We start from the raw sequence: 24674 nt of genomic DNA on the forward strand, positions 1-24674 counted from the left end.
ATATACATTCAGTAAAAGCTATCTACCAGCAGCTACAAAGAGAAAGAGATCTTTGAAAAAATAATAGAGAATGTTATCAAGCTATGTTGGACTAAAAAGAATTCCATACAGCAATCAAAGAAATTCATAGAAAGAAAAGTAACAATGAAAGGGAATTCTTCATGCAAAACCTAGAAATGAACACTATTTTAAAAGCATGATTTTATAATTTATTTTTCTTTAATAATTTATTTACCCTGGAGCAAATATCAAAATTCTAAATCTTTAGGGACAGCATACAACATAACATTAATTTGTATGGAAAGAAATACCCACACTCTGTGTTCCAAAAGACTTAATTAACCAAAGATATGTACATTTTTTTTTTCTAGTAAGTTGAGGGAAGTCAAATCCATTCCATGTACCTAAGGATATAAGTTTATGTTTAAATCATAGCCCAGAGGGTTGACTATTAGTAGTTGCCACCTTTCCCTATTGGGAGCAATATTTTAAATGACAGATACTCATTAAATACTACGGATCATTTAATCATATGTGTGTCTTCCTAACTGTTTAATATTAGAGAAGTATGTGACGTAAATAATGCTGTTCGTTAGGTGACCTCTACTTAAGGGTTTCTTTCTGTCCAATTACCAGGCAAACTTTTCAAATGCACTAAAAGATTTAACTCACAAATCCCTTAAGAGCCTTCTGGTAGAAGGTTGGGGCAGCACAAACTATTGATAAGTGACCTTGTTTCAGAAAATCAGGCTGGGATTCTAATTTTATTATTTAGCATTGTTTCATTGCTACAGTAAGGCAAAAAAACAAACAAATATGTTTATGATAAATATATAGGAGAAAATGCAAATTAGAATTTAGTATCATATTATAATACTAAGTTGTTTATTTATACCTTTATGACATCAGAGAAAGTATTTATTTCTCAGAAATCTCTATCTATATAATAATTATAGGTATCTCAATTTTAATGGAAAAAGATCACTTGCTTTTATTCATTGGCATTTTGTCTCTAGTGAATACATGCGCCATTCTTAACAAGCTTACTTTTTCCATTTCCTGAAAACTAACAAATTCTATCTTTCTACAAATAGAAATTTGATAATTGGATTATCTGAAGGGAAAAAGCTGGAGAGAAACAATATTATATACCTAGCATTGTAGCTCCAAATGTATGACACGTACATTTGTAAAATCATACATTATATAAATACAGATGATATTTTAATTTGGTATTAGTGACTTTTTCCTTTTAAATATTACCAAAGCATTATTTGCTTCATCTTTAAATATTCATGTCTTTGTCATCCCTGGATTTCTTAGTTACATATTCTGATTGTGTAGACCACATCCCCTTCACATCTAAGTTGTCTGAGATCAAAACTTTTTGAATCCATTGATGATATTTCCATAGGAAATTCATTCCAAATTTCCCATTTGTGATGTCCACAATAAAACTACTTGATGTATTACTTTTAAAATTGATCTTCAAAAGGGTTTTTTACAATAATCTCCAATATGTCATACATTCAAGAGTAATAAATCTGTATTCCTTGCCCCCTCTCCCCTTTTAATCTAATTTCATCAGGTAGTTTCGATAATAATCCCAAATTAGCACTGTGATTGTTACTTGCTGGTGTGTCTTCCCCAAATATTAATTAATTCTTCTAATTAAGGTAATTGAGAAAGCACTCAGTAACTAGGAGACATTCTGAATACTCCAGAAGTATTCAGCACCAAGAAAAATTAGAAATTTCAGGTATTTTTGAGGCAAATCTGGATTTAAAACCATCTTCTTAGTCTGATTAATTGCTTTAATGAAGCATAATATGTTGATGCCATGAAATACCCTCTGAAGTGAACTGTAGCTGTTGCTAGGGAAAGATTCTCCCTATTGGACAGTGGAGAAAGTCTGTGAGTCTGAGTTTCAGTTTTCTTCCTGGTTTCTCAAAAGAACAATAGTATTTTTTAACTCCTAATGAAGTATTGATCTGCATGCCTTATTTTATCAGGGACCTATCTATGAGACTTTAAAGACCAAGGATATTCAGGGATGCTTTGTCTTTTGAAGGTAGAGCCCTACCACTCTTTCGACGACACCAGCTTTGCCACTAAGGAATTGTGTGCCCTTGGATAGTGACTTGCCATCACCAAGTCTCAGCTCCAAATCTGTAAACGGCAGGTAGAAATAAACACTTTTTAGAGTTGTCCAGAGATTGAACTGTCCTGAAGATCAAGTGCCTGATACATACACTTTGCAAAGAAGTAGTCACCTTATATTTGAGTTCTAACAGATTTCAACAAATTTATTGTGCATGTACTATATACTGGGCAAGGAACTTGGTGTTAAAGATACAATGGTGAGCCAGACAGATCCATGGCTCCCTAGTGTAGAGCTCAAAGTTTAGAGAAAAGAGTCAAAAAATCTCAGAAACACATACTGTGTTTCCCTGAAAATAAGATCTAGCCGGACAATCAGTTCTCATGCATCTTTTGGAGCAAAAATTAATATAAGACCCAGTATTTATTATATTATATTTATTTTATGTTATATTATATTATTATATATTATATTATATTATATTATATTATATTATATTATATTATATTATATTATATTATATTATACTGGGTCTTATATTAAAATAACACCAGGTCTTATATTAATTTTTGCTCCAAAAGACGCTTTAGAGTTGATTGTCCGGCTAGGTCTCATTTTCAGGGAAACACGGTATGCATGACAGTCCTCCAAGTGATAGTCTAGGCTCCTGACCCCAACCACACAGAGGTGATCCTCAGCATTTTAGTAACATCCATCAAAATGGATCCAACTCTACAATGGAGTTGAAGAATAGATGATTGCTGAAGAGTTTGTAGGGAGGCAGAAAAGAAGACACACACTGTACAAGATATGACAGAAATATAAGAACATTCTCCAATGGACATTTTTGTTCTCAAAAGCTCCTCCTCTCTCCCACCCAGTCTCAATTTTTTTTTTCCTCTTCCTCCATCCATTGTAGATATGGTTTTCCTCTCACCTTCGGCTTGCTTCCCCACCCCCTCAAAAGAAAAACAAACAAAATTTTTAGGAAGAGGTTTTAATATGTAAAACAGGGATGGCACACCCAACATGGAATAGGTCCTATACTGACACCACATTGTGAGAAATGCTGTTTACCTGATGTTATGGACTGAGTGTTTATGTCCCCCAAAATGCATATGTGGAAGCCCTGCCCCTCAATGTATTTGGAGATGGGGCCTTTGTAGATAATTAGGTTCAGAGGAGGTCATGAGGGTAAGGTCTTCATGATGGAATTAGTGCCCTTAAGAGACCAGATCTCTCTCTCTCTCTCTCTCTCTCTCTCTCTCTCTCTCTCTCTCTCTCTCTCTCTCTCCAAAAGATGCATTAGGCCTGACTGTCCGGCTAGGTCTTATTTTTTGGGAAACATGGTATATCCCAGCCCCAAATTGCCATATATATCTCTCCCAGCCCCAAATTGCCATCTCCATTGTCTATTTTTCATGTTAGGCTAAGAAGAGTGAAATTTACTGATGTTTTCCTAAGCCAAGCTTTCCTACTGTGCAAAATGAATAGTTAAGCAGAACATTAGCAGAAGAGTTTCATTTCTAACTCTAGCAGTGAAGACTTCCCACTACTTTGACACAGAAGGATGCACACTTACAGACAATACATTTATTTAGTGGATGTGCACGTCTTTTGACTAGAAAAAGAAATAACAATCATCTGCAGTACTTTAAATAGCAAACATCTGTTTTCCCTAACATACTTCAAATACTTTGAATTTCCTGATTAGTTGTTATATGAGAACTGTATTTCTAAAAGACATAATGAGGCAGTTTAAAGATGAGCCTTAAATGATCTTCAAAACAAAGTGAAGAAAAATGCTCATGCTCTGGGTAAGGACAGTTAAAGCAGATCCACAAGCTCCATAATATGAACAAATAATAAATAATTCCTTCAACTATTTGCATTTACACCAAAAGTTCTATTAAGTATTGCAAGAGAAGGAGGATGATATAAATGAGCAGAGCACAGAGAAATGAAAACATAGCACTGTCGTCTTACAGCATGGTGACAAAATCCATGAGACTATTAGGCAGTCTTTGCTTCATTAAGACAAACATGAAGATTTTCTAAGTAATACCATGAAGAATCTTTGTGAGCGTAGCACAAATGCGTGCATCCATCATTGAGTAGGTCCAAACACATCTACGGACAATTGCTCCAGGCTGGAGGCTGCAGATTGATTTTGGCCACATTAGCCTTTCTTCAGCAATTTGTAACACAAAATGGAGGGGATCATTTATTTTCTCATAAAAGTTTATAAAAGGTGCATTGTATAAATATTTCCAGAGGACTTATTTGTTTTATTTTTCACTCAATTCTTACCCTGCTCCGTGGTTAAAAAAATTGTCATTGGGGAGATAAGTATTTCAAGTCAGATACCAAAGAATAACAACAAGGAAAAAAAATATGGATTCTATGAACAGTGAAGGTTAAGGAACTCACACATTTTTTTTATAATCAAGCAAATACATATTGACCACCTACTAGGTATATACGAGACTCTGTACTAGGGAATGAGGACCCAGAAAAAGAGAAGCTTCAAGGAATTAATAATCTATTCAAGGATAAAAAGAGATAAACAACAAAAAATCCTCAATATGATCAGGGTCACAAATGGAGTATGTACAGTGTACAAAGAATTTAGAGAACACAGACAAGACCGCAATTGATTCTGCCAAAGAGTAACTAGAACTAAGAGTTAGAAAGGGGACATGTGGACTTGACCTTCATATGTGAGTAGAAGACAGAGAAGGGTATTAAGGACATTATTTCTTCAAATTGTATAATAAAATTTTAAGAGTCTGATATATTTCATTTAAGACCTCTCTTCAAACTGTTATACTGAAGAATTGCAGTATACATTTCCCAGATACATTGCTAGGGTCAAAAAAGTATAGAATGCTATGATAACATGTTATTATTTATCTAAAGAAATGGACATACAGATGCACACATGCACACACACACACACACACACACACTTTTAAATACATACATTTATTTGAAAGGATACACAGGCATTGATAATATGTTTAATCTCTGAGGCAGGATTCTGAGGTACTAGGGACTCTATGTCTTTTCTGTACGGTGTGAATCTATTTAAATAAATGAATAGATTCCTGAAAACAAATTCATTTCTATGGCTGCTCCAACTTGTAAATAACATATTGTTATTTCCCTCTGAACATTCCCACAGGTGCAAAAACTACTCAGCCTGTGTCATCCTGGCTTCTGATTTTTAAGGACATTAAAATCTAAGTCTCAGACCATAAGGTTGTGGCAAAAGGATTTCTCAGTTTGGCACACGCAGACAACAAAAGTTCATTACAGATATTGAGAAAACTATACTGTGCTCCTTATTAAGGAAGCTGAGACAATGTCTACCCAATATCAAGACAAATATTCAAAACGATCAATCCAATGACAGAACTGGGCCAGTTCAAAGGGGGTCAACTCAGGCGAACAAGTTGTTTCATCAATAGTTGGGCCCAGGTCCTAATGCAAACTGGACTCTCTCATTCTTTTTCTCTCTCTCTACATATATGTTCATTCAGGAAATCTACTAGAGATGAAGCCCTGTGCTCAGGACAGTATTCCACGTGCTTACTGAAGACTCCTTGCCTTTACCCTTGAAGCTTTTTTAACTTGGAGAATTTCATTCTTTTCTTACAAAATACTCATCTTTCCAGGCTCAGTTCAAAAGTTGTCTCCTATATTAAATCTGATCTTTAAGTCAGCGCCCTCTTCTCTAACTGGAAATCAAATCCTATTGCTCTGTACAACCCCCAACATAATTTAGCACTTAACAACTCTCTAAAGTTGGTGTGTTAGTTTAACTGTCTAACTGAATACAAAATGAAACAGATGGTATACAAGGTTAGGGAAGCAGGTGTGATGTACGATCCAAACTAGATCCCAGAGTCAATAAACTGCACACCAACACTCCCATAAGCAAGTTTAGGGAAACCAAGAGCATTAAATAAATTCATAAACTCAGCACAAACATTATGCACAAACATCAAAGCCAGGGTTTTAGGGAGGAAGGTGATGGCAGTGGGATAGGAAATCAAATCTTTGCCAGGAAGGAAGAGATGGAATATCATTCCCTCTTTTACTGAACAGGAGAAAATTAAATTATGGATAATGCATAGAATAGAGACGATGGCTTATTTTGTTATAAATTTGGTCTCCCAAATCTGAGAAAAACAAGGTGTGATATCAAATGCAAAACTGTAAAATAATAGTGCCTTCTCCACTTATTGCAGGGGACAAACTTTCCCTTTTATGCAAAGCGGACCTATAAGTTAATGTACATTACAAAGGAGTGCCTTCAGGAAGGAAAAAATTAAGAAATAAGGCACATGGTAACCATCAATTCTGGTTTTTTCTTTTTCCTTTAAATGCTGAGCAAACATCACTTATTTTCTTTCAATGTTCAGCATGGATTTTAAGCTTTACTTTTTTCATTTTTTTTTTTACTATGACAGAAAGTATCCTGTGAAGGACAACAAATTACCGAAAACATAAGATAAGTAATAATTCACAGGGCCACAACTTTGCCAACATGAAGGAACTGGTTCTTGAAGACGTTCATCAAATAAATAGGAGACTTCCAGTTTGAAATAAACTCATAATGACCTGAATTCAAAAGTCCAGAGCATGTAAAGTGATATCAATGCTTGTAAATCATGAAACACAATGACATCTGAGATCAATTTTCAACAAGTAACTGAAATCAAAATGACAATATGATATGTATTGGGAAGTTTTACTCTAATTTTACCATGTCAAGACTTTAAAAATGTACAGCTGTGAAGTTTATTGTCACTTTCCCCATTTGGGGTCTGAGCGATGGCTTCACTATTGGAACTGAAAAGCGTCTCAAGTACGCTTAACTGACCGTTGCATACTCTACTTAGGTAATAATTCCTTATTGAACTAACCAAGCAAAATAACCATTTAAAAAAAACCTAATACACAATTTGAAAAAGATTTAGATTAAATAGCATTATCCAGATAAAATCTGATATATTTCTTCCCTAATTTTTTCTCACAGGTCTAACTAGAAAATAAACTTGGCCTCAAAACCCTGCACATTCATTACATTAAGAAAAGCAATTAAAGTGGCATGCTAGTGAGTGAAGTGATTGCCTTTCTGCTTGCTGTTGTACTCTTTGTACTCTTGAGTCCTCTGTGGTTCTATTCACACTTGGCAACCTGGTTCCACACTGCTGGTTTCTGAATGACATAGAAATCCAATAGTGGATGCTGCTACTTGGATTGCCCCCAGAGTCCTCCTTTCACATTCTAGAGCCCAGTCAGAAAGTGAGCGCCACACCCCAGGGCCCAAGCCCTTGGAAGCTGCCTGCTGCCTTCCATGCCTACTGGCTTTCCAACTGTGTCCACTTCCTGGTCTCCTGCTCCATCTGGACACAAACTACCTCTGCTTTTTAAATAGAATCAAAACGAAACAAAACACATCTCTCTTTCCATTTCCCCACAAAAAGAAGTCACATTTAAAGTATATGTAATTATTGATGGAGAGCAAGTGAAAAACAAATCCATTAACTAGCAAAACGGCCTAGTATTTGAAGAATATTTTCTTCTCCCACAGCTATGTTTTTCTGATAGAGGTATATGGTAATGAAGATAAGTATTAGCTTCTCCAAAAAGAGGAGCTAGAAATCTTTTACTTGCAATCATGGTAAAGGTGAAGGGACATATCTGTGCTGCATGAACCATCAAGGTCACTGTCATCCAAGAATAGAAGATCCAAATGATAAGGGACACAATGTCATGTATGGTCTATCCCCTCCGCCCCAGACATTCATTAGGCAGCTGTGGTCTATGGCAGCTATTACTGCTAAGAGATTCTGCTGCTCGGGTTCACTACCTGGAGCTCCCTGAAGGCAGAGCATTAGATGATCATATAGCCCTACTTAATTCCCTTAACAAATCCCTACAAGAGAGAAAAAATAAATCCCCAATCCTTATCATGACTTTCAGGCTATCATCCCAAATGATCTGTTCAGCTTCATTCCCAAAATTCTTTTGCCCTGGTCTCTCTCCCACCCCCTCGGGAGCACAATGAGGACAGGCCTGCACTTACTTACATGCTGTGGGCCACACAGAGATGTGCTGCTAGGTTTCCTTCAAGGAGGACCGGTTGCCCAGTTGTGGCAAGTGTGCTCACAGATAGTATCTAGCCACCAGCATGTTCAGGATGCGGCTTAGCTGCTTCACCCCAGGTCATGCCTTCAAGGAAAGCTGACAAACCAGGGACTGAGCCAGCTGGGCTCATCAAGGTGCGGCCCCTTCAGGGGTACTCCAGACCCTGGGGGATGTAGTACTTGCACCAGGCTCCCTGCAGCATGGACTGAGGCTTTCAGGAGACTGGTAGCAGACTGATATCGCTTTCTGTGTAATCCCACTTCCTTCCCCTTCTTTTCACAGGTGTGATCCCTAATAAAGAGCTTGCACCCCAAACTCTATCTCAGCAACTGCTTCTGGAAAACCCAATCTGCAGCACATGCCTCAGTGACTCTGATTCTCTTCTTCATTCTCTGTCAAAATCATTCTCCTCCTCCAAGGTCCAGCTCAAATGATGTCTTCAAGAAACATTTCTTGATCCTTCCAATCGGGAATAATTATTCATTTTGCTCATTTTATTCTGTCCCCCTGAATTATGCTTGTACCTACATTTAGCAAGTGATTCATTTTTTACATTATAGTTAGTGGTTTAAATTTTAAGTTTATTGAGAGCACAGTCTGTGTCTTACTCATCTCTGTGTGCTCCAAGTGATTAACAGATGAATGAAGAAATAAAGTAGTGCATGATCTGGAATCTGCCTACACTTCTTCTTTTTTCCTTCTCTGTGATAACTGAAATGAAATCTTGTTAATATTTCATATCCAATATTTCATACATGTGCCCAGCTCCCTCTATTTTTCAGCTATATTTTATATCCAGCCTCTGCTTTCCAATCTTACTCAGCAAATCTGCTTTTCATGGTACATGTTTATCTTGTCTTTAAGCCATTGCATAAAAGATGCCTCTTTTGATAGCATGACCCTTCCCTCTAAATATTGTTCAAGACCCTCCTACCATGTGAAACACCCAGGGTATTGCCACCCAACTTCACCTGCCTCAGGATCTTCTGGTTCACATAATTTAGGTACCTAATATGTGTCTAAAAATTGTTATGGTCCATCAGAATCATCAGTGGTTTTTAGGTTCTCTTGTCTTTCTAAGACTAAAATAAGATTCTCTATATGGGAAATTAAAATGTACATATTCTGGATTAACAATATGGGTATGTTCACTTCATCACTTTCCAAAATGACTGCTTCATACCTTCTCCTCTTGGTCCTCACACACCTGGGCTTGCCACCACATACACTTCCACCACAGCCCACCCTTATCTGATGATCTTACCACATATTTTATCGAGAAATTAAAAGCAAACAGAAAGAATCTGTCTTCTTTACATCATCAAAACTATTGACACTTAGCATCTCTATCCTATTTCCTGCTTATCATTTTACACTACGGATTAGGAATCCCTGTTCCTGCCAAAGGCCAGATTTTCCTACCAACCCAACTGTGTTTGGGTTCCATTTGCAGGATTTGATCTCTACAATTTTCTCTTTCTCTTGCATCATCAATGTCATGAATTGTCTCCAGCATCACACACTGTCATGTTCTATCTTCAAAAAACTCTACTTTGATCCCAGATTCTCCTCATCCTCCAACTTACTGAAAGACTTGTCTCTAGTAGCCCCCTCCAGGTTTTCACCTCACATTCTCTCTCTCCAACCAGACCTGAGTACCCACTTCCTCACTGATACTGCTTTTAATGAGGTCACTGATGATTTTCATGTTGCCCAATGCAACGGTCACTTCTCGATTTTTATCTTGCTTGACTTCTCAAATCAGTCAACAGAGTTTTAAACAACACAACTTTAAAGATAAATAAATAGAAAACAAACTCTTCTTGTAATACTCTTCTTTTAGCTTCTATAACATCACATTCTTCTGGCTTTTATCCTAACTCACTGGGTGCTCCTTCTGTCTCCTTTGCTGGCTCCTCCTCCTCCTCTGCTTGACCTCCAAATGTAGTCGAATCCAGAGTTTTGTTCTTGGCTCCTTCTCCACCCTCCTAAGTGATCTCATCCATACACTTGGCTCTAAATGTTATCTAACTCTCCATCCTTCACCTTATTCTTCAATGAGCTCCAGACTCATCTGTGCATCACCACAAGGGTACCTATTCGACATCTCAATCTCTACACAGCCAAAACAGAAGCCTCAATCCCTGCACCAGCAAATCTGTTCCTCCCCTAACTTTCCATTCTTCGCATAGGGAATCATCATTCACCCAGTTGTTTAAGTCACAAATCTAGCAGTTATCCGTGGCTCTTTTCTTTCTCTTACCCCTTATATCAGAAAGTACTGCCACCTCTACTACCAGAGTACCGTGTTTCCCCAAAAATAAGACCAAGCAGGACAATCAGCTCTCATGTGTCTTTTGGAGCAAAAATTAATATAAGACCCGGTCTTATTTTACTATAACATAAGACCAGGTCTTTTAATATAATATAATATAATACAATACAATACAATACAATACCGGGTCTTATGTTAATTTTTGCTCAGAAAGACACATTAGAGCTGATTGCCGGGCTAGGTCTTATTTTCGGGGAAACATGGTATATCTTGAATCTAGTCACATCTCTCCATCTCCACTACCATCGCCCTAGTCTAAGCCGCTCCTCCACTTAGGAGACTAAGTGAAGCTTCTTACTGATCTCTCTGCCCTTGCATTTAAATTCTTGAAAGACATTCTCCACACAGTAGTCAGAATGAGTTTTAAAAACATATATTAGATTAACTCAGTGTCCTATTAAAACCCTCCAATGGCTTTTCCATCACACTTACTATAATGTGATTGCAGGGATCTCCTTCCAACCCCCTCCCCACCCTGTCCTCCATCCACCATGCTACACACACTCTTGCCTTCTTTCTGCTACTTGAGCATACTAACCTTATTCCTGCCTTAGAGACTTTACATTTTGCTGTTCCTCTATCTGCAATGTTATGTCCTCAATCTTTGCATGGCTGGCTCCTCCTGATCATTCAAGTCTCATTTCAATTGTCACCTCCATAGAAAGGTCTTTCCTCACCACCAAATCTAAATTACTGCTCCCACACACTCACACCCGGCTGGCACTATCACATCACCCTGTTTTATTTTTTTCCTTGTACTTATCATCTTATGAAACTGTCATGTTCATTTCTCAGATGATGTCTGGCCTCTTCCAAGAAAGGATGCTGTCTATCTTGCTCATCACTGTATCTCTAATGCCTAGAGGAGACAGGGCATGTAATAGATGATCGATAAATATTGGTTGAATGAGAATAAATGAATACTAATCTTTGGAATAGCAGCCACAGCAGACGTCCATCGCTGAGAGCCTGATCCTGTGTTCTCTCTTCCATGACTGTACTTTCCACATTGAAGTGTGAAGTCTTTTCAGTTGTCTGTTGCTTACATTATTTGTTAATTTCTTGAGGAAAATGATATCCTACCTTTGTATTATTACCAACTAGCATAATTCTCATAGTGTAAAATGTACTATAATATTTGCTTAAGAAATTAAGGAAAACAATGATAGGGAGGAAGCAGTATGACATAGAACCTATGGATAAACACAGGAGCGACCCTCAAAAGAGGCTGAATGTTTTGACATGTGAGGCAAAACATTCATCATATGTAAGTGGAGATTCACGTATGGGTTTGAACTCCAGGACTTTAAAATTGTTACTTAAAGCACTCGCTGAGATGCTGTCCAAATCTTACATCACTTTCAGAAGACATTAGTGAGATATGAGAGTTCAAATTCCTTAATGTGATGCCCAGCTAATAGGAAAGCAGTACCAGAGTACCAGAGTTCTCTGAATGATTTGCATTGCTAGGACTTATGGAATACACCTCACACTATTTTTCCATTCAATTAGGTTTTATGAAATGAACACAGAGGGCGTGACACCATATATAGTGTGGACCTGAGTGTGCTGTGTCAAACCAGGCCAAAGATTTACAGGCTCCAGCGCAAAAAAGTTCAGCATATTCTGTTTATCTCATTCTTTTTATATCAGAGTAAAGTCATTAAAATGTTATGACCTTTTGCTTGATCTGTGGTCCAAGTCTGGAAAAATAAAGTTCAAATAGCTACAATTGGCACCCTGTCATAAAGGACATGGTGATGGCATTTATTTTTTTATTTATTTTTAATAGTAAAAACTCACCTGAAAGAGGATGCAAATTAAATGAATGCTGACATTTTTAAGCACAACCCTGGAAGAAATAACCCTATTTTTTTTAATTAAAGTTTATTGGGGTGACAATTGTTAGTAAAGTTACATAGATTTCAGGTGTACAATTCTGTAATACGTCATCTATATATCACATTGTGTGTTCACCACCCAGAGTCAGTTCTCCTTCCATCACCATATATTTGATCCCCCTTACCCTCATCTCCCACCCCCCAACCCCTTACCCTCTGGTGACCACTAAACTATTGTCTGTGTCTATGAGCTTTTGTTTCTTCGTTTGTCTTGTTCTTCTGTTGTTTTCAGGTTTATATACCACATATCAGTGAAATCATATGGTTCTCTGCTTTTTCTGTCTGACTTATTTTGCTTAGCATTATAATCTCAAGATCTATCCATGTTGTCGCAAATGGTACTATTTCATCTTTTCTTATGAAATAACGCCATTCTTTATGAAGAGAATGCTGTCCAAGGAGTACGTGCTCTAACTAGTGGTATACTGACAGAGGGTGAAAAAGCCAGGCCTCGTCATTAAGTACTTGCACATATGCTGAATACAGACCTTTGTCCTCCAATTGCAAACCAGGTAACAAGACAATACATGAGTACCGAAAGCTAGAGAGAGGTCACATGTAGCATGTGCAGTTTATCATTCATTGTAAAAGCTGCAAGATTTCAGCAAAGAGAAGGCACTCAAAGGCTGGGGTAAGAGGAGGCAGATGCTGAGCAGGTCGATGGAGCAAGAAGGACGACCACTTTATGCGACAGTAAGGTGCTTCCCCCAAACTTGAGAGAATAAAAAATAATAGTGTTTTCTGAGTTACACTGTGAAATCCATACATAATTAAAACAGAGATGTACATAGTTACCTCAGTGAGACTGCAAGATTTCCAGTTCACCAAGCCTTGACTTTCAACTTGTTGAATTTATGAATGTATCCACAGAGAAGTGCAAATGATGAAACAGCTCTGCCCATCCAAGCATTCTCCAGGTGAGGGCACCAAGTCAAACTGCTATGAGGCTCAATGTGCAGACCCTGCTCCGCTGTCAGGCAGCACAGGCTGGCAAAGCCTGATGCCATCAACTCCCACTCCTGTCATTTCTTTGTTCCGACTGTATACTCATAAAGCAAACTTGTGATAATTAGGTTTCTCACGTAGTTTGTCTAAAGGGACATCAGGACAATGGGAACACCAGGCTTTCTCAACAATGACATTTCTCAGTGTAAATTACTGCACTGGCATTCTGGTTTTACATATCAGTTTCTTGTGAGTTTTGTTAGCGCCAGTCATCATCCTTGAGTTGGAGTAATTCTAGGACACCGACCAAAATCAATTTTCAGACCCTGTAGAAATGTACACGACTGGTTGGGCTCAATAGAGAGCTCATTCAAGGGTTTAGAAACCCCAGAGAGAGCAGTTTAGGGAGATGTTCTTAAGACAAATTTGTGTCGGGATTTTATTATCATATTAAGGTGCTTGGAGTTAATTTGTAGGCAGTGGGAACTCACCGGTGAAATTTGAATAGAGTGTGTGACATGATCCAAACTGTCACTAATGGGTCTGCTATGTGCAACTCTACTTAGCAGAACTCATGGTTTAATTGAGGAGTTAGCCAAGCAAACTATTAATTACAGCACACTGTTATAAGTGCCCAGAGCACTCAAAACACCAAGAAAGGTATCCACAGTTCACTCTAGGGGTGACCAGGAAACACTACTTAGAAGAGAAAACTTACACATTTTTAAATTAGACTTTAATATTACTTCAAAATTTCCCCTTTATTTGGATACTTTTGTTTTTTGTTTGTTTGTTTTTTTGTTGTTTTTTTTTAGTTAAAAGAAAGATATCAATATTTCAAAGAGCTTCAGAAGTATATTTCTTTCTACTAAATATTCCCACCTGGTTATGCCACAGGCATCCCAAACGCAACACTTCAAAACCTAAACTCATGGTTTTCTCTGTTCTTCATAATCATTCTTGGTCATCCTCATGGGTTCCCTACTTTGGAGACTATAATTATTAGCCACAGTTATGCCAGATTCTCTCTTCTACCCCAACATACAATCAGTCCTAAGGCCTTACAGATTTTTGTCTTCTCATTGCCTCTTAGATTGCTTCTCTCCTCGGACCACTGCCTTAGTCCAAGTTTTAACCATTTCTCAGCTGGTTTTCTATGTGGTATTCTGCCTTCATTCTAACCACCGTAACTTCTGTCTTTTCCAGTATATATTCAGGTTTAAAGCTAGGATGATAGTTCATAGTTCATTCCACAAATATATATATTGTGTCACAGACTTTTCTAACTCCAGGGGATGCAATGATGAACAAAAAAGACAAGGATCTGTCTTCTCATAGACATGATACTCTAGACAGACATCAATTGTGTAAGCAAAGAAATGAATAAAGCAGTTTTTAATAGGGATAAATACTGTAAAGTAAATACTGTAAAGTAAATACTGTAATTAAATGGTCTGATGAAGAGTGTCTGGGGGACTGGGTTGTCAGGAAGGGCTCTTGGACAGTAACAGTTAAGAGCTGGATGATGAGAGGGAGCCTGCCACGTAAAAGTCTGTGGACACAGCATTTCAGGCAGAAGAAAAACAAATACAAAGTCCCCAAGATGGAAACAAGTTTAGAACGTTCAAGAAATGGGAAAAAGACTAGTATGACTACAATGAGAGGGGAAGATAGAGAGAGTGATAGGGGATGAGGACAGCGCATTACACAGAAGGCACTCATGTAGGACCCAGTGAGTTTGAGTTTTAATCTAAGTGCTATGGGCAGCTGTTAAAAATATGTAAGTAGAAGAATGGCATGAATGAATTTATGATTTGGAAGCTCACTCAGGGTTTTGTGTGGAGAATGGATTCAAGAAACCCAGGAGCGAAAGAAGGGAGACTATTCTCAAGTCTAGTACAAAAGTATAGACAGGATGTATAGTGCCCTGGATAAGGGTAATAGTAAGAAAGATGAAGAAGCAGTTGGCTTGGGGACATGTTTTGCAGTGAAAGCCAGTAAGACTTGACGATAGGATGAATATGGGAGATAGGAAAAGGAAATATCTGTAACTTGAATAAAACAGCATGGATATTGGTATCATTTCCTGAAATGGCAAAGACTAAGGGAAAGTTTTATTGCTCTGGGGTCGGAATAGGAATCGAGAGTTCTGTTTGGACAAATTATGGCTGAATAAGTATTATGAATCCAAAGAGAGATACCAAATAGGGAGCTAAATACAGAAATATGGAGGTCAATGGAGGAGTCATTGGTAGTGAAGTAAGCTTGGGAATCACTGGCATATAGATAATATTTAAAGTTACTGGCCTAGTCTAAAAGGAGACTAGAGAGAGAAGAGTAGAAGGCCAAGGCCCAAGTCCCGTGGCACTCCAACCTTTGGAGACCATGCAGAGATTGAAGAGCCAGAAAAAGAGACTGAAAAGGAGAGGCCAATGAGGTAGAAAAAGCTTCAGGTGAGTATAGTATCAAGGAAACCAAGAGAAAAGAGCTTTTCAAAAAGGAGAGAGTGGTCACCTTTGTCAGATGTCACTACAGGATTAAAACAAAAAAATTAAAACAAGTACGGTCACCCACTGTGCTTGGCAATATGGAAGTCATTGGTGACCTCAATATCGGTTTGAGGAGAGTCGAGAGGAATAAGTCTGTATTGGAGAATACGTGAGGAAAGAAAGGAGAAATAGAGCAAATAGAGACAACTGAAGCAAATATAACTATGCAACTACCCTGATTAAAAGCAAAAATCAAAGTGGCTTGCCATTCATTTCATGCCCTTTAGAATAAAGTTCAAATGCCTTACCTAACGGTACAATGCTCTTATCTCAGTTCTTGCTACCAAAGGAATTTTATTTCCCAACCTTACTCTCCTTCCCTCTTACATAAGTACTTGCAAAACATGACTCATGCAGTCTCTTCCTTCACACATCTGGACTCTCTGGGTCACTCTTTGCCCTTTCCTACATAAAGTGAAACTCTTACAGGGTCCTTCAGTACCTTTCAAGCGTGATCATATCACGCAAGCAGCATCATCCTGCCACATGATTTACTCTCTCCTTAGGGTTTCCATTGCAACCTGCACTGTTGCAATGTTGCATTTACCTCGCTATAATGCAGTCTGGTTTGACTGCATCTCTGCTCTCCTCTCCTCCAACACAAACATACACAACAGGACAAGGACAAATTTTTAAGCTTGGGATCATGTCTAGGAGGTAGGTGTCCCTGGTTCTTGCTCTAAGATCTTGTACAGAGTCATATTCGCTAAGTGCTTGCTAAACAAAAGTTTCTAAAATGCTAAATTGATTGTCAATTTCTTTCTCAAAATTCTTCAATGTCTCCTCAGTCTATAGAATAAATATCAAACACATCGATATGTTGTATAAACCCTTGGTGATTTTGCCTGTTCTTACCCCTCCAGTATCATTTCTCCCCACCTCAGCCTGCGCCTCGTGCCTCCTACCACTTATGCACACACACACTGGGTGTTCTGCTTACACTGAACCACTTCCAGGACAATTGTTCTCAAACCTCTATACTTGGATGCGTACCACTGACCTTTTTTAGAATGTATTCAAAAACCAGCTGAAGGATCCCCTCTGCTCTGAAGTTTTTCTAGACTCCTCTTTCCTTACTCCTAGCACTGCTGGACACACTCTCCTTCATTTCCAGAACCCCTGTCAATAACTATATTATTGCACTTACCATATTAATCCCTTTATTATCTGCCTTTCCTATTAGACTGCAAGTTCCCTTGGGCAGGAACTTTCCTTGATAATAGGCCTCACCTTTAGATGTTTACGTCTCCTCTACAGTGAAAAGAAGCACACTGATTATTTCAACAAGAAGCAAATATGAGAACTGCATAACTTCAGGAGATTGCATTGTGTTATCACAATCATTTGAGATGTCCACTTGATCATGGTACTTCAGAATTCACAAGAGCACGTGGTGAGCATCAGTGTATGTATATCTTAGGTCAGAAGCCAAACTCTTCCTTCTGTGCTTTGGCATTAAAAGTTGATTCCCAGAGTCACAGAGTTTCAAGATTGACAAAGAACTCTGAGGTCATTTAGACGAACTCCTCAATATGAACAAACACCCTCTACGGCATTCATAATCAATGCCTCTTCATTCTCTCCTGGAACCCCTTCACTATAGTGAAATATATGCTCCCCACAATGAATGCTTCAGGTACAAATAAATGCATCTTATCACATTTTAGACAGATTTTCCACCTTCTATAATAGTTATTTTCAGCATTGTCAAACCTATCAACTTTCTTAGGATGAGTCATATGCCCTTCATCTATTTTGTGTATAAGGGAAGAAAACGGCAATTATGGAACATGTAAGGCTTTCATTTCTATTTACCTGTCTACCCATATGCTTCCTCTTTCCAGGAAAGATCTTAAATGAAATGACTTAAAACACCTGGATGCAATGAAGTTGTTAAAATAGAAATAGAAATTCAAGCTCCTGAAAAGAAATTCTTTACTCAAAGGCTAACGCAGTTGCTGGCACTGAACTTAAATTTACCCATGGGCTTTCTACACATCAGTATAAAAGGAGAAATACAGTGAATTACACAGTTCTCCTTATCTGACAGAAGAAAGTATACTAATTCTCCATTAAACGGACGTTTTTCTTGGTTCCAAATTACAAGAGGAATTTCTCATGTAGCGTCTTGTAAAAGAGATTTATTTCTTAGTTTTCTATGTGCATTTTGCCCTCTAATGTATAGCCAAGAATAGTGCTGAACACCCCATTGAATGTTGACAAACCTCAGAACCTCAATCCAACACTAACTAATCTTTTTAAAAATTTTGTTGAATATAGGGGAGAAGACATGGGCGCTGGATAATTACTTTTCCAAAAGGGGCTGGGAAAATACCTTAAACTATCAAAACCATTTTTATTTTTGGTCAACGTTATGCAGCAATAGCTTCCATATACCCAATTCTTAGTATATGGGAACAAATAAGACACTGAGTTAATCTCTCTTGTGGCATGACCATCGTTCCATCATCTCTTCTGGAAACAACTACAGCTGGGTGATCACTAGGCACAAAGTGATGCCCTTGTGAATGGAGAGAGTGTACAGAACACAGCGGATGACGAGCAGAGAGTGCTGTGAGGGTCTGCCTGAATACCCGATAAGACAGGAGGTCTCAGGAGGAAAGTGGCATCATGTAAGCAAAAGGTATTCTGAAAGCTGGCCTTGTTGCTAGAGGTAATGTGAAGAATCTGGGGTCTCTTACTTGCTCCTGAAACACCCCAATTGTTTTCCCAGAGAGGGCATGGTAGAACCCTGCAGCCTGAAAAGTTACAAATGGGCTCACTGTGTCCTATAGTTAAGCCCCTGTGGTTTTACAATACATCCCCCTGTTCTTGGATTGAAAAGTGGAGGACGTGTGGCCGAGTAATGATCTTTTCACCTCTGAGGGCCTTTGTGGTGCCTAGGGCATCACAAAAGTTCCGAGGTAAAAAATAAATTACTTTCCTCACAGTGATTATCAGAGTTGCGTAGACTTTACCTGGACTACCTGGTTCCATCATTAAATTCTAAGTAAGTGAGTACAGAGAGATCTCACCTCCATCCCCACACATGAAGCCAGCCAGGCCTAACTCTGCTTCCTTCTCTATGGCTAGAAAAGGCACACGTGTAATCTGTATTTCATCGGTTCGAATGTGGCAGCTCATTTTTTATTTCTTCCCCTTCTCCTTTTCCTCCTTCTTTTCCTTCTTCCTCCTCCTTCTCCTCCTCTTCATCACTACTGTTGAAGAACCTGGATTATACCTAAAGTTCCCTTGAAGCTAATTAGCTAAATTCAATTCTCAAAAATTAGTTATTATAAAATGAATGCAAGTACAGCAAAAGTAACCTCTGTATTGAAGAGGCTGTTTGCAGACTGGATAACAAAATGTATTCATGGTGTTACCATCGAGAGAATGAGAGAGATTTCAGAATTATTCTAAAGAAAGCATCGATATACCTTTGAATGAGTAACCCGAAACAAATGACTTGTATTTTACAGAATTAGAACAAACTGAATGCACATTTGTTTAAAGCTGGGATAGCAGAGGGACATAACAGTAAATGCTAATGGACATGGTGATGGTTGGCAAGTGCAAATAAGCATCCTGATCATTATCCCACATCACAGTTTATTATGACATACAACCGCCAGCAATCAATGTCAAAGCTAAGCAAAACCCAAATGCCAACAGCATCATTTGCTCTTCATTTTTAGCTATTCTACCCTGCAAGCCCCCTTTTTGATTAGCAAGAAGCCTGGGAATAAAGGGTAAAAAAATAATAATAATAAAAGAGGTCTATGAGTTATTGGATCATTTTTAAATGCCATGCAACCGTGGGGGAGAAGCACCAATTGAGACAAGCACGTATTTCCCCAGAGTATTTTAAAATATGCTGAAGCGTACATGATGCATTGGTGAATGGTTGTCTCAAAGAAAGCTCTTTGCTTTTGGAAGCTGAGTAGCACAAATACCTGGTGTGGAGGAAGTTGGCATAGCAACTCTGCCTTTGCAACGGTGAATCACAGAGTAAACAGGTGCATGAAACAACTACTCGAATGTGTTCGCTTCTCCACAAAGTGGTTAAATCTTGTAAAGCTTTTTAATTTTTTTTTTTTTTTTGCCTTCTCTTTTCGAGAAATACAAACTTAAACAGCTCATTTGCTAAACAGGAAAGGATATTCGTGGCCCATGGAAAGATTTATTCTCTGTATTTTCCCTGCATAAATAAGGTGACATTTAGGCTAAAAGTAAGTCATTTTCCCCTCATAGGAGACACAGTTGTCCATTGACTGGAAAATGGTACCAAAAAACAAGCTTTCTGTGGTTTGTTAAAAAATATATTCCCAAGAAAAGAATTGCTTACCTGTTGACAACAGGTCCTTTGAAATCTGGATCAAATGTCCTTGGATCACCTGCATTTAAAACAAACAGCTTTTTAAGGATAAAAGCCAACGATATGAGAAATCAACACATATAAAATATTAATAAAGGAAAATCTACATCTTGGCTAGTCCACTGCTCAGTGCAGTGTTGAATTCATTCTTTGGTCCAGTGAGATTTCAATTACGCGTTGGTTACAGCTGTCAATCCTTCTCCCTCTCTCCAGCTAGAAGCAAGACTAAAAAGAACTCTTAATGACCATATTCTACGCACCCTATGCACATGTCCTCTCACTTTTCCGAGTAGCAACTTTATAGAGTACATACTGGGTAGTGACATTTGAAGCCCTACTAGTCTGCAAAACAATTTTACCACCCGCCATCGCCAAGTATGGCTGAGTACTTGTGAGGTGCACAGCACAACAGAGATGCCAGCTTATTCCCAGTCTCCCTTTCCTCTCAGTAAATCAGGTTTTCCTTCAAGAAGTTGGAATATTAGTAACTGTTGGTCTCTGCCATGTTGGCTGTTTGGAATATACAAACCATTATTATATAGATGCCATTTTTATTGACTTTGTTTTCAGATCTACTCCCAGACGTTATGCCATCTGGGGCGATGCCCTAGTCATTCATTGTTGCATCATGATTGCAATACATCAGCCTCATCTTTAAACAATACAAGGTACATATGAAACGGCTTTGTTTCCCTCACATGTACTGTATGGGCGGACTCAGTAATAAGTTCTGTGGTTCCCATTTCTGGCCGAAGAGCTGAATTTTGTAACCCCTAGCCCATGATTCTTCTCCCCCAACCTAAGCACTGCCACCCTCTCCTTTAGGATTTTGTCCCCATACGAAGGCCTGGTACTGAATTAAGGACAGAATTTCAAAAGGGACTGGAAAGAGCCCCCTGTGTGTCAGCAATCTAACTTTGCCTGTACTCTATGGGGAAATTAAGCGGAGGACTCAAAGCCTTCTTTAATGTCATCACAGGCTGGTGGTAGAACAACAGGAAGGGAAGGACAGACTTGCAACAGAAATCCAAGAGCCAATCTTTTAACGAATATTCAGAAAACACCTACTGTATGCTGAGAACTCTGAGGGGATACAGAAGATAGATAAGGCGGGTTCCCTATCTTGGAGACCTTCCAACTGATGGGGCAAGATCCACATATTGACTCATTCAACAAATATTTCTTGAGAATCTTTATATACCAGGCCCTGTGTTGTACCACATGAACAATGAATATACCACATAAAACAATTAATAAAGTACTAAATTGTGTGGTATTGGCTTTAAGCGTTATAAGAGTTCCGAGAAAGTAGGTTTCATCAAGGACTAGAGCAGTCAAGGGGGTTCAATAAATAAGAGTTTTTGTGAAAGACTGGAGCAAAACAAAAGGGGAAGGAAAATCATTCTGGGTAGGTGAAGCTAGAACTCGGTTAAATTCAGTAACTATCCATCACCTGCTACACACTCTGCATTAAAAGAGGCATTGCAGGGGATACAAGGTTTAGTGAAACACCATCTCTATCTCCAACAAGTTAACAAACTGGAGAACAGGGAGAGAAATAAGAAAAGTACACAAATCACTATAATACAAGGCAGTATATCATATTATAAGAGGGGCACAAAGAAAGTGCTAGGAGAGTTCTAAGGAAGGAAAGGCCATGTTGAGTTGAGATTAGTCAGGCAGGTTTAGAGCCACAATAGTTTGAGATGGACGGGTACTGTTTAGACCTGTAGAGATGAATGAAGTCACAGAGAGTTAGGAATGGCTATCATGTTTGTACGGATGGTGAAAAGATCAGCCTGGATAATGGGATAGGAGGAGGAAAAAATAAAGCTGAACAGATAGTATGGGATAAGACTACAGAATGCATAGAAAACCAGGGATGGAAGTTATTTTATACACGGTAGGCCATAGGGAGCCATAGAAGGATTCTGAACAAAGGGATGACATGGTAGAAGCAGCGCTTAACGAAGAGCAAACTAGCAGCAGTATGCAAGTTGTATTACAAGGTACAAAATCCAGGAGACCAACTGAGACTAACTAGGAGTCTATTGCAATAAGAGAAGTGAAGTAATAATGTGAGCCACTGTCCAAGAGGTGATGGAAGTAATGGAAAGAGAGATTCAAGGTTCATCACAGAGTGGTCGTGTGGCTCACGGGCCAGGAGTAATGGCTCTGGAGTCAGACTGCTTGTTCTCTGTCGCTTTCCATCAGAATGAGCCTAGACACATTATTTGACTCCATTGAGTCTCAGTTTCCATATTTGTAAATGAGGATAATAACAGTACTTGTGCCATAAAGTTGTTGTGAGGATTAAATGAGTTAATACTTGTAAAAGTGCTTAGAACAGTGGCTGGCACTTAGTAAACCCCCAGGGAATGTTCATTATTAGTCATATAATTACAGGAAAAGATAAATAGCACTTGATGAAAGGTAAGATTTGGAGTGTAAAAGACAGAAGTCAAATATGTCTCCAAATCAAGAAACTGTAGACCGAGAAATTATGATTCTCAATCACTTCTGGTTTTTGCCTTGGTGTAAGGAAATGTCGATGCTCTTAAAACAGTTGAGAACGTTAATAGGTGGGAGAATTTATAAAGTTGTTATAAGAAAAAAGAGCATGAGATTTATTTTGCTTTTTTTGAGTTTGAAGTGACATCTTTTTTTTTTTTTTTTTTGAAGTGACATCTAATTGAAAGTCCAGCATTCAACTGCAGCTAAGAAACTGGAGCCTTGGGTCAAGTCTTGACCTATTAATTGACATATTTAGAAGTCAAAGTTTATGTCACGAAAAGAGATGGACTCCGTAAAGAACAGAATGTCGGGATCTGTCAGGTATATAGAGTAATGTTATAATGACAATAGCAATCATACTTAAAATGTTTTTAGCATTAAATGCTAAGTACTGTGCTAAGTGCTTTCATGCATTATTTTGTTACTTTGACACAATAACCTTATTATATAGGTGGATTGAAAACTATTATAACCCTCATTTTACATATGTAAAAAACAAGGTATGGAGAGGCTAAGGAACGTGCCCGTCGTCACACAGCTGATAAATGACCCCCCTGGGTTCCACACTCTGCCGGTCTCACTGCAGCAAAACAAATCCCGTTAGTCATACCTTCCCATGCCAACATTGGTTAATACTCCAGGGGAAGTGTGTAAAATGTTTCCTGTTTGAGACTACCTGTATATACTTCAGTGTCACGTTCTATGCTACACTGTCAGCTTCTCTTTTTTGACTGCTTGTCCGACTCTGCCTCATAACAACAAATACATTTCAGGGTGTCTAATCCCCCTTTCTCTGGGAACTGACGTCTCTCATCCACAGGAGTGAGTCTCCAGCAGCCAAGCCTCTCCCATGTGTCTATTCCCTGACTATCAGTGACTGGACCTGGTTTGGACACGAGACCGAAACTGGGCCAGTCACTCCTGGCCACTCTATCCCAGGAATTTAGAATTAGAATGGACAGTGAGTTAGTCAGTGGGAGATTAGAACTGCAAGACATAAAATTTGAAGAGCAGAAAAGCAGAGAAAGCTAGCTTTCAGAAAGGAATTACTGCAGCAAATGTACAAAGAGAAGCGGAGATAGAATACCTGGTGGACTTGAGCTTCCTGTTCCAGTCCCTCCCTGACCTGAGGCGCAGGGTTGAGTTTCATGAGATACCTTGTATCCTTATACTAATGTCCGCTTCCTTGCTTTTTTTGCTAGTTCACTTCGGTTATGGGCAACCGAAGAGTCCCACGAATATATGCACTTGCTTAGCTCGACTGATGTTTCAACAATTCATTTTAACCACATTTATGATATTCTTGCAATGAACAGGTGGTGGAGATTCAGGCCAGAAGGGAGAGGCAGGAGATACTTAAAGTGCTCAACGAAAGGAATCTACAACCTGGAATACTTTACCCAGCAAGGTTATCATTTAGAATTGAAGGAGAGATAAAGAGTTTCTCAGACAAGTGAAAACTAAAGGAGCTCACAACCACTGAACCAGCCTTACAGGAAATGTTAACAGGTCTTCTTTACGTCTTTGTGCAGAAAAAAAAAAGGCCATAATCAGAAATAAGAAAACACAGGGTAAAAAAATCTCACTGGTAAAGGCATTATATAATAATCACTTTGAATCAACCACTTAACAAGTTAATAGGAAGGTAAAAAGACAACAGTAGCAAAATTCAGTACAACTACAATAAGTAGTCAGGAGATACACAAAACAAAAAGATATAAAACATGACATCAAAAACATAAAGAGGGGAGGGAGGAGTAAAAATGTGCTTTTAGAATGCAATTGAACTTAAATG

The 24674-nt window shown here is 38.5% G+C and overlaps 1 protein-coding gene across 2 annotated transcripts in view; it reads right to left on the bottom strand.

Annotated features, from left to right (window-relative positions):
- Positions 1-24674, bottom strand: part of SLC44A5 (solute carrier family 44 member 5) — a 318753-nt gene that overhangs the window by 116849 nt on the left and 177230 nt on the right. For both annotated transcript variants that reach the window (XM_033115958.1, XM_033115957.1), the window contains exon 2: positions 20336-20384. In XM_033115958.1, coding sequence (XP_032971849.1) covers positions 20336-20384 — 49 coding nt within the window. The remainder of the gene's footprint in view (positions 1-20335; positions 20385-24674) is intronic.

This window comes from Rhinolophus ferrumequinum, chromosome 9, assembly GCF_004115265.2.
Source record: "Rhinolophus ferrumequinum isolate MPI-CBG mRhiFer1 chromosome 9, mRhiFer1_v1.p, whole genome shotgun sequence".
Classification (NCBI taxonomy): Eukaryota; Metazoa; Chordata; class Mammalia; order Chiroptera; family Rhinolophidae; genus Rhinolophus; species Rhinolophus ferrumequinum.